Consider the following 10,312-nt stretch of genomic DNA (forward strand, 5'->3'; position numbering starts at 1 on the left):
TTGATTCTTGTATGTGCCCTAAACTGGGACTGAACCCTTAACCTTAGTGTAATGGGAGGACGCTATAATCAACTGAGCTACCGGGGGAGGGCAAAACACCAATTTTATTTTGTAAATAAAGAGCTGGGTGGGAAAATTCCATCCCTGTTTTCTCAAAGTCAAGGGTGGATAGTCTCAGCTGTCAAGGTCTCCAAGATCGCCTCCGCCCGAGGGCTCCCACCCTGTCTTCTCTCTAGGAGTCTGGGAGAACAAGGTATTAACAGAACGCGGCCACTCTAGCCCACCTCGGAGGTCCAAGTCTCGTTTGCCCAGAAAGTTAACTCCTCATGCTCTTCAAGCTGAACCGAAATGGTAAATCCTTGGCCCTTTCTCACTTAGCCAGGAGAAGGCTCCCTCGCCCACCCCTCTTCATTTCCCTCAAACACTCATGACCACGCGAAGCTTCCTCCCCTCTCTGCGCCCTCCTAGGAGAACGCAGTTTTCATTCGCGTTGTTCCAAAACCCCAAAACCGGAACAAGGAGGGCTACGGCCTCACCTTCCAGCCAGGATGTGTCATTTCCGGTGCCAGGCTCCCTCCCCCGGAAGTGAGACCTGATGTAAACAAGGGAGCCGGGTGTCAAGGCCCTGGAGGTCAGAAAGCTGTGCCGCGGGCGGCACCCAGACCTGGGCCTAGGATCGGGAGGCGGGAGCGGAGGTCAGGTGAGTACGGGTGGCGGGGAGCTGGGACATAACTCCAGAACTGGTCGGAGTTTGCGGGTGGGCTGGGAGGCCTTTTGAGCAAGGGGCTTGGTGGTTGAGGGGATCTGGGACAGCGATCTTGAATAAGTGCTTGGTGTTGGAAAGAGTATGAGTGCTATCATGGACGTGAAGAAATGCTGGGGAGCGGGCGCTTTGTGCGAGGCATCCCTGGGCAAGGTTCTTGGGTGGTGCGGATCTTTGAAATGGGAGTTCAAAAAAAAGGGTGATCTTGGAAGGTGGAGCTGTCAAAAGAATGGGTCTTCGCGAGTAAGGTGGTACCCGGCAAGAAAGGAGGTTTGGGCTCTTGGGGGATGGAGAAGGGTAAGCCTGGGCAAAGTTCCTGGAGAGATCAGGGTTTGAAGGGAGTATGGGAGCTCTCGGACAGGAAACTTAAGGAAGTCCGGGACAGGAGGGGGGATGAGTTATCCCAGGTAGGGGTTTTGGGAGGTGTGTCCTGGACAATGGCCTTAAGGGGGTAGAGGTGCTCTGGGGAGAGGATAAGTGGTCTGGAGGAATCTGTCAACATAAGAAACGTCCAGACCTGTTGAATTTTTATTTTACTTAAGCCAAAACTGACTGCAATTGCCAGGAAACAAGATCTCAAATGTTTTGGAGAATAAGAGTTTGCAGTTTCTTTCATGCATTTGAGATTAAGGCAAGAACTTAAGGAAGATTACATGAAGGTGGGAGAAAGCAAGGTGGAGATCGGATTAGAAGGGGTCTGACAGGTGGCATTTCAAAGGCATGTTATCTTAGATAAGCAGAAACAATGGACAGGGCTTGCTTAAGACAAAATTAAGCCTTTTACTAAAGAAGTTATATGCCTGTGGTGTGACTACCCATCATGACCTGCCCAGTTAGGAATTTATAATCAGATCACCGTGAGGTTACTTTCTTTTTTTAAGTTTCTTTTTTCTTTTTTTTAAAATATATTTTATTGATTTTTTACAGAGAGGAAGGGAGAGAGATAGAGAGTTAGAAACATCGATGAGAGAGAAACATCGGTCAGCTGCCTCCTGCACATCCCCACTGGGGAAGTGCGCGCAACCCAGGTACATGCCCTTGACGGGAATCAAACCCGGGACTTTCAGTCCGCAGGCTGATGCTCTATCCACTGAGCCAAACCGGTTTCGGCAAGTTTCTTTACAATACATATTTTATTGATTTTTTACAGAGAGGAAGGGAGAGGGGATAGAGAGTTAGAAACATCGATGAGAGAGAAGCATCGATCAGCTGCCTCCTGCACACCTCCTACTCAGTATGTGCCGCAACCAAGGTACATGCCCTTGACCGGAATCGAACCTGGGACCCTCTATCCACTAAGCCAAACCGGCTAGGGCCTGTGAGGTTACTTTCTGTAGAACCCCTTTTTTGTCCACAAAGCACGGGGGGTGGGGGCAGGATTCCTGGGGTAAGTCCAAGCCAACCCATGTTGGAGTCATGGACAGTACAGCACATGGAAGAAGCTGTCCTTCAAGGGGTAGGGGACTTGGAGTGATAAGGGATCCTGAGGTAGGGTCTTTAGGGTATAAGGGGATCTAGGGAAGCATCCAGGCTGGTCCTTATGGGAGGAAGTTAGCATGACATGAGAAGGGGTCATCTGGAGGTAGGCTGGGATCCTGAAGGAGTTTGGGGAAGCCCGTGAGGAGGGAAGGTGTGAAAACACTGTCGAGTAGTGGAATAGGTTGCAGGGGTTCTGAACAGTGGACCAATCATAGTTGGTCTCAGGCCCAGGTCATGGAGATGCAGGAAGAGATGGATGTTCTAGCACCCTCTCCCCATTTGTTGACATGTGGAGTTGGGTGCTAGGGTCAGGTATGAAGATGAGAAGTGGGTGGGGGGTTGATTCCAGGCCATGTTGGGTATTGGGGCCAGGATTGCCTGGGGATAGGGAGGAGATATCACTGGGGCAATTACTTTCTTTTTTTTTAAGAGGGAGGGGGTGCGGAGGAAACTTTGTTACAACATGGAGTTTCGCGGATGGGGCAATTACTTTCTTACTACTTTCTGACAAGCAGCCTGTGAGGGCTGGGGAATAAGGAGGAGGTAGAGGGTCCAGGTCAGGGTAGCCAAATGTGAGAGGTTCCTGGCCATGCTGTTTGGGGTCTTGGGAGCTTAGAGTGGAGACCCCAGGACTCTCTGCCCTGTTTTTGTCTTTACAGTCATGCTGTGGTTAGTCGGTAGCAGAGTGGGAGGAGAAAGAAGAAATCAATTAGGGACAGAAGTTCTAGGACTTGGAGGGCAGACCCCAGGACTCTTTCCAACCCTATCCCCATTTGTATCCAGGGAAGCAATCCTGAATCATGACTCAGCAACCACTTCGAGGGGTGACCAGCCTGCGTTTCAACCAAGACCAAAGTGAGAGACTTTTACCTGGGCGGGAGGGAGGGAGGGAGGGAGGGAGGGCGGGCTAGAGGTGGGTGTTAAGCAGCCTGTCCTAGCTTCCCACGTGGGCATCCTTTGAGGCAGCCTGGATTCCTCCCATTCCCTAGGCTGCTTTTGCTGTGCCATGGAGACAGGCGTACGCATCTACAACGTGGAACCATTGATGGAGAAGGGGCACCTGGGTGAGCCATCAGTGGGGAAGAGGCAGTGGGTAGAAGGGCTGGGCTGGACATTGGCTTTCACCCTTGCTGACACCCTGGTCCTTGTCCAGACCATGAGCAGGTGGGCAGCATGGGCCTGGTGGAAATGCTGTACCGCTCCAACCTGCTGGCCCTGGTGGGTGGTGGTAGCAGTCCCAAGTTCTCAGAGATCTCAGGTAAGTACCCTCATCTCATCCACCCTTGGCCCAGATTCCCTGGAATCGTGGCCCCCTCCAGGCACCCCAAGGCACTGGCAGATGAAGACGTCAGAGCACCTTAAAGTCTAACAGTGAGGCCTACAGCTTAGAAATCATGACTCATAGCTTAAGAAGCTTGATGTTCTGTCTTAATTTAACAAACATTAATTGAATGTCTCTTGTACACCATGTCTTTACCTATAGGGTACTTGTTGTGAGCCTGGTACTGTTCTAAGCACTTTATGTGTATTAACTCATTTAACCCTCACCATAACTCTATATGTGGTAGGAAGTATCAATATCCCATTTCTACAGATGGAGAAACTGAGGACCAGAGAGATTGAGCAACCTATCTAACCAATAGGTTTTAACATAATTTTTTATGTATATGTTTTTATTTATTTTTAGAGAGAGAGGAAAGGAGAGGGATAGATAGAAACATCGATGAGAGAAAAACATCATTGATCTGCCTCCCGCACGTCCCCTACTGGTGATTGAGCCCACAACCCTGGCATGTGTCCTGACTGGGAATCCAATTGTTGACCTCTTGGTTTCTGAGTCAATGCTCAACCACTGAGCCACACTGGCCAGGCTAGGTCTGAATATCTTGAAGCTATCTCCCCAATGCTTACTTGCCTTGAGTCTCAAGTGCCATATTGTTTTAAAGGGATTTTTGTTGATCCCACTGGGACATGGCAAGAGACTTGCCCTAGGCAAGTCAGGGAGCCTAGGATTTCTCACAAATCTTGGGAGTATAGGGACTAGGACCCTAGAGGCAGAAATAGTGACAGGATTAAGTCCTGGCTTGCTTGCTGATGGGCTGTGAAGTCCTTCAGTGAATACTCAATCCCTTCAAGCCTCAGTTTCCTCACTTGTGAATGGGTGTAGTAGTTCTCATGCTGTGTGAGGCTCACTTTGGGTATTAGTGAGAGGTTAAACAAGTGGGTGGAAGTCCCATGGGGAGGAGGGGTGGGTTTTGTATCAGCAGGGCTGTCCCTCAGCTTAAACCTTGGCCCCCAAAATGCACCCAACTGCCCAGCAGTGCTGATCTGGGATGATGCCCGGGAGGGCAAGGACTCCAAGGACAAGCTGGTGCTGGAGTTCACCTTCACCAAGGCAGTGCTGGCTGTGCGCATGCGCCATGACAAGTGAGCCTGAGGAGGACTGGGGGTGGGGGAGGCAGGAGGTCCCCATAGCAGGTGAGAGGGTTAGTTCTGCCTGAACATCTGCCCTCCCCTCATGGCTGTTGTATGTAATGTGATGCCTACAGAATTGTGATTGTGCTGAAAAACCGCATCTATGTATACTCCTTCCCTGACAATCCCCGGAAGCTGTTTGAGTTCGACACCCGGGACAACCCAAAGGGTAAGAAGACCCAGATATGCAGGAATAAGGGTAGGAGGCAGGGGATGAGGTGAAGAGGAAGAAATAAAGAGAAAATGGGAGGGGTACACAGAGAAGTGGGGAAAAAGAGGTATGGAGAGTCTTTGCACAGAGATACTCAGATGGCCTGGGACGCACATACAGGGGTGGGCAAAAGTAGGTTTACAGTTGTTCATATGAGAAAAGACATGCAAGTTCTGATAATTACAAGACACAGGATTCCTCAAAAGAACGTCACAATACAGCTATAAACCTACTTTTGTTGCCAACTCCTGTACTCCCCATCTATTCATCTTTCCATCCCTTAGCCAGTTCTCTCTCCCAACCCGTAGCCCTGCCCCACTCATGTGCTCCAGATGGCAGAGCAAACATACCTAGTAAGCACGTAGGTGGGTGTGTCAGGGATCCTTGGGCCTCCTGGGGCTGCCACAGCTGCGTAGGGAAGAAGGGAGTATTCCTCACTGGTGGGGATCACAGCTGAGGCCAGCACCCTGAGGCTTCTATAGGTAACATGTATCATGGAAAGTTAAAGTTCAGCCCTTATCCAGCTCTGTCCATTCTGAGCCCCTGCCTGGCCACTGCCTCCCCTTCACCAGCCCCTCCTACTTCATCCTCACACCCTAGGGCTCTGTGACCTCTGCCCCAGCCTGGAAAAACAGCTGCTAGTGTTCCCAGGACACAAGTGCGGGAGTCTGCAACTTGTGGTGAGTTGTCCAGTGGGCAGAAGTGAGTAGGTGGGTAGGTTAGTTCTCCCTGTAGACTCTGGGACCCTTCCCTCCATACTACCCCAAGCATGAACTGCTCCTTCCCCTCATAGGACCTGGCAAGCACAAAGCCAGGCACTTCATCTGCGCCATTTACCATCAACGCACATCAGAGCGACGTGGCCTGTGTGTCCCTGAACCAGCCAGGCACCGTAGTGGCCTCGGCCTCTCAGAAGGGCACCCTTATTCGCCTTTTTGACACACAGTCCAAGGAAAAACTGGTGGAACTACGCCGAGGCACTGATCCTGCCACCCTCTACTGGTGAGCACAGGGTATGCATGGTGGGCCAGCGACTCCACACCATATGACAGGTAGGCACAATAGCTGATTTATCTTCCAGCATCAACTTCAGCCATGACTCTTCCTTCCTGTGCGCTTCCAGTGATAAGGGCACGGTCCATATCTTTGCCCTCAAGGATACCCGCCTCAACCGCCGCTCTGCGTGAGTACCCCCTCCCCCTGCCCCACCCTGCCATGTCCCCATACCCCTGCCCATGTACCCTACCTGGGCTTAGTCAGTACTGCCTGCAGGCTAGCTCGAGTGGGCAAAGTCGGGCCTATGATTGGACAATATGTGGACTCTCAGTGGAGCCTGGCGAGTTTCACAGTGCCTGCTGAGTCGGCCTGCATCTGCGCCTTCGGTCGCAACACTTCCAAGAATGTCAACTCTGTCATTGGTAAGTGGGAGGAACCTTTGACTGGGGGTATTGCATGGGCAAAGGCCTGCAGGTTGGACCTGAAAGAATTTTAGGGAATAGGAAGCATAAAGAAGCTAGAATGGGTGGTTCAACTCCATTATCAGTGAGGGGAGTGGCATGCGGGCAAAGGCCTGGAAGGAGATTTGTAATCCATGGGATGCCTGATTTCAAGTGTGTGGCTTTGGCAGCCTCTAACTTTTTTACTGATCTTCCCCCCCCTCCTCCAGCCATCTGTGTAGATGGGACCTTCCACAAATATGTCTTCACTCCTGATGGAAACTGCAACAGAGAGGCTTTCGATGTGTACCTTGACATCTGTGATGATGATGACTTTTAAGGACCCCGTGGGTTGTGCTAGGGACCTGCAGTGGCAAAGTGCAAAGCATTTATGGGAGTGGGAGTGCTGAAAGCCACCAGCCAGCAAGCACTAATGGGGCAGGTGCACACTTTCCACTCCTCAGAGCAATGCCTAAACAGCTCATTTCTCCCAAGTACTTCTTGTGTCCTTAAGGACTGTGTGCCCACAGGGCCAGGCCAGGGACCCAGAGGGGCAGCAGATGCCCTGGGGCTCCCAACCTGGAGAAGAGTACTAGGGCCCCAGAGGAAGTGCCCTAATCCAACCTGTGGGGATAAAAAAATTTTCCCAGAAAGAGCCAATCACTGATATGATGAATTTGAATAAAAATTAATAGTATTTATGGCTGGACCTCGGGGGTGGGGCCTGGAGTAGGTGAGGCTGAAAAGGCACTGCAGGAAATGTCCAGGAAAGGTGTGACCTACTTGGACAGGAAGGAGGTGGGATCCTGCTCCGGTCCTTCTGACAGTCCCTGCCATCATCTCTGCTTAGTCCGGATGTCTGGCTACTGTTGTGCTGCCAGCGCTACCCGGAACAGGGCCCCTTGGCGCCCCCACCTGGGAGTGGATGGGAATGCCACGCTCCGCTGCCTATATTTAGTTTCATGGCGGTTCCGGTTCTGGCGTTTGTATTTCCGATCACGTGTTTTGCGCCTGCGTCGTCCACCTGGGTGGATAGGGTAGCAGAAGCCCCGCCCAGACTCCATTTCCCGGTGTTCGCCGCGGTGGCGCGGGGTGTAACGGGTGTTGTAGTTCGACTGCTCTTCTGGCTGGTCCAGCTACATCGACTAGCAGGATGTCGGAGGTGCGGCTGCCACCGCTACGCGCCCTGGATGACTTCGTTTTGGGGTCGGCGCGTCTAGCGGCCCCGGATCCTTGCGACCCGCAGCGATGGTGCCACCGTGTCATCAACAACCTTCTCTACTACCAAACCAACTACCTTGTCTGCTTCGGCTTCGGTCTTGCCCTGGCTGGGTGAGGGAGGGCGGGAGGGAGGCGCCAGTTGGCCGGGGACGCCTGCAGGGCGTGGAGGGTGGGCCCGCGGGGTTCTGAGAACCGGGAAGGGTAGGAAACCTGGGTGGGGGGCTGCAAGGCCCGGAAGGGCAAATTCAGCAGAGATAGAAAGCCTGAGGGCCTTGGGAGTGGGGACTTGGAGGGAGTGGGACCTAGTTATAAGGAGGCCCTGGGCCTGGATACAGCCTAGCCGAGGGGGTTAGTGGGACTGGAAGGAAGACCTGGGGAGAATAGAGATTGTGGAACTGAAGGGGAAACGGCTGGAAGGTGGACCTGAAGATAAGGAGAACTTGAAAGTGGGACGTGAGTGTGTCTGGGATGGTGGGGCGATGTGAGTGATGGGGCTGGAGGCCTTAGGGCAGGGACAGGGATATCCCTGTGGTCATCCCTGTAGGAGCAGGTACTTGGGGAACTTGGGCCAAGAGAGAGGATCCAGGACTGAAGGCCTGCAACCCGACAGGGTTGGAGAGCCTGGAGGAGGGACTTGGGTGGGGATGTAAGATGAGAGTAGGACCTAAATCCTGGAAGAGGGTCCTGTAAGGACCCAGGGCCTGGGAAGAGGGAAATGTGTGGACACAAAGGCCTGGAAAAAATCTGCAAGGGTTGTGCTCCAAGGGTGGGTTTGGGGGCAGGATGGGGTGGTGTACTGGAGGGGGGGTTGCTGTAGGGACAGAAGGAAGGAGTCTATCTGGATGGGAGCGCCTGGAGCTCAAAAAGATGGGGCTGTAGGATTGAAAAGAAAGGGTCCAGGGCTCCTGGGAGTCGGAAGTCCTGGAGGGTGGACTTAGAGACAGGGCTGGCCAGAGTATTTCTCCGGCTTGCAGGGTCCGGAAGGGGGGGACCAAAGCTCTAAGGGCCTGGGATCTGGTGCACGGTGGTCTGGGAAGCTTGGAGGCCGGGCGGCCCTCTCCCAACTGGCTGACTAGCTTAGTTCTATTGTCCCTGCAGGTACGTGCGCCCGCTGCACACTCTCCTAAGCGCGCTGGTAGTGGCAGTGGCCCTCGGGGTGCTGGTGTGGGCGGCTGAGAGTCGCGCGGCCGTGCGCCGCTGCCGCCGCAGTCACCCCGCCGCCTGCCTGGCCGCAGTGCTTGCCGTTGGCCTCCTGGTCCTCTGGGCGGTGGGCGGCGCTTGCACTTTCCTGCTCAGCATTGCCGGGCCAGTACTTCGTGAGTCTCCCCTACCCTGAGATACCCGGGAACAAGGCCAGCGCGTGCGCGTGGCGCCAGGCCGGCCCTGCCCTGGTTCTTGGGGAGGAGGGGGGGCTGGGAGACTTGGCGGGCAAGGCCACACCCCTTTACAAAGCACCTTCCTTGGCTAAGTTCTCCTCTTCTGGGAACGACTCTTAATACCGCCTTTCCGGGCCTCACTCCTGGTACTAAGTGCCTTCCACCAGCCACGTCCCGGTTACCGCCAGCCCTCCCCCGGCCACAACCCTGTTACAAAGTGTTCCTCAGCCACAGTTTCAGGGTCAGAGGTGTCCTGTCCACTGACCATTCTATTGGCCTGACCACTCCAGTTCCTCTGTGGGCCCCCATTGGCTAAAGGCTGATGTCCCATTCCACTGACCCCACTCCTTTTGGTATTGCCCACAGTGATCCTGGTGCACGCCTCACTGCGCCTGCGCAACCTCAAGAACAAGATAGAGAACAAGATTGAGAGCATTGGTCTCAAGCGGACACCAATGGGGCTGCTACTGGAAGCGCTGGGACAAGAGCAGGAGGCTGGATCCTAGGGCCTTGGGATCTATCTGTACCCATGACCTGGAGAATCCCAACCCCAACCCCAACCCATAACCGGGATTTAGAGCCTTTTCCCAGTCCTTAAAATAGGAGCCTCTTGCCCAGTTAAAAAAAGCAGGGCATTTGTAATGCTCCCCCTACCCCACCCCTAGATCCAAAACTAGGATATCCCTCATACCCAGTCCCCATTGCCTAGGGGAACAGAGTCTTTCCCAGCCCTGAACTTGAGACACAGAGCCACTCATCCATCCAGCCCAGAAGTGGGGCTTAGAGATTGGAGCATCCATGGCCAATATCAAATTCTGGATGGAACCCTCCCACAAACCTAATCTGGGACCCACTTGTCTCCCATGCTGAGTCCCAAAGCTGGGGTGTGGGACCAAGACATTCTCAAATCTTGAGTCTTAGATCAAGGCTTTTCCAGACCACACCCCAGCTTTGAACCCAGAACAAGGCATTGCCAAATCTTGACCCCAGGACTGAAGTGTTCTCAGTCCCCTCTGGGTAGAAGTCAGGTATCCTGATCCTGTTGAACCCTTGGTCCCCAGTAACCCCAACACTCACCAGTCCCATTTGCCTCCCTTCAGCTCTGCTTAGGGATTCTGCCCCTCACCCCCCCCCCCCATACACACAAGTTCCACGGTGGTGAGGACCATGGGGTGGGGGTAGCGCTGACCTGGAATGAGGCATATATATCAGTGTTATTGCAACAATAAAAGCTGTTAAATCGCTCAAGCTAATTGGGCCTATCATAGTGGCCTCTGCTTTTCAATTCTGCTAGATTCTTTATGACTGGGTCGGTCTCTGTCAAATATGTGGGCTGATGGGGCGATCTCTC

The 10,312-nt window shown here is 53.3% G+C and overlaps 2 protein-coding genes across 3 annotated transcripts; both read left to right on the plus strand.

The window, feature by feature from the left end:
• Positions 1-581: 581 nt before the first annotated feature.
• WDR45 (WD repeat domain 45) lies at positions 582-7,062 on the plus strand. 2 transcript variants are annotated; one of them, XM_081081914.1, is made up of 11 exons: positions 585-700; positions 3,026-3,097; positions 3,232-3,306; positions 3,396-3,500; positions 4,564-4,669; positions 4,792-4,886; positions 5,529-5,608; positions 5,722-5,930; positions 6,010-6,111; positions 6,201-6,346; positions 6,595-7,062. In XM_081081914.1, the coding sequence occupies exons 2-11, from the start codon at positions 3,043-3,045 to the stop codon at positions 6,702-6,704; spliced, it is 1,083 nt and encodes a 360-aa protein (XP_080938040.1). In that variant the 5' UTR covers positions 585-700; positions 3,026-3,042; the 3' UTR covers positions 6,705-7,062. The 2 variants fall into 2 exon arrangements, with proteins under 2 accessions (XP_080938041.1, XP_080938040.1); XM_081081915.1 differs by lacking the exon at positions 3,396-3,500 and having other exon boundaries at positions 582-700.
• PRAF2 (PRA1 domain family member 2) lies at positions 6,757-10,209 on the plus strand. Its single transcript, XM_081081916.1, has 3 exons — positions 6,757-7,696; positions 8,684-8,901; positions 9,328-10,209. Exons 1-3 carry the CDS (start codon positions 7,518-7,520, stop codon positions 9,465-9,467), a joined length of 537 nt encoding a protein of 178 aa, XP_080938042.1. The 5' UTR covers positions 6,757-7,517; the 3' UTR covers positions 9,468-10,209.
• Positions 10,210-10,312: the final 103 nt, after the last annotated feature.

Source organism: Myotis nattereri (assembly GCF_964212035.1).
Source record: "Myotis nattereri genome assembly, chromosome: X".
NCBI classification, from domain to species: domain Eukaryota; kingdom Metazoa; phylum Chordata; class Mammalia; order Chiroptera; family Vespertilionidae; genus Myotis; species Myotis nattereri.

Excerpts from the sequence above, each read along its gene's own strand:
- WDR45 (XM_081081914.1), top strand. The coding sequence starts at position 3,043 with ATGACTCAGCAACCACTTCGAGGGGTGACCAGCCTGCGTTTCAACCAA. Across the intron at positions 3,098-3,231 it reads GCGTTTCAACCAAGACCAAA|GCTGCTTTTGCTGTGCCATG; the intron begins GTGAGAGACTTT and ends CCCATTCCCTAG. Across the intron at positions 5,931-6,009 it reads GATCCTGCCACCCTCTACTG|CATCAACTTCAGCCATGACT; the intron begins GTGAGCACAGGG and ends TTTATCTTCCAG.
- PRAF2 (XM_081081916.1), top strand. The coding sequence starts at position 7,518 with ATGTCGGAGGTGCGGCTGCCACCGCTACGCGCCCTGGATGACTTCGTT. Across the intron at positions 7,697-8,683 it reads TTCGGTCTTGCCCTGGCTGG|GTACGTGCGCCCGCTGCACA; the intron begins GTGAGGGAGGGC and ends TTGTCCCTGCAG. Across the intron at positions 8,902-9,327 it reads CATTGCCGGGCCAGTACTTC|TGATCCTGGTGCACGCCTCA; the intron begins GTGAGTCTCCCC and ends TATTGCCCACAG.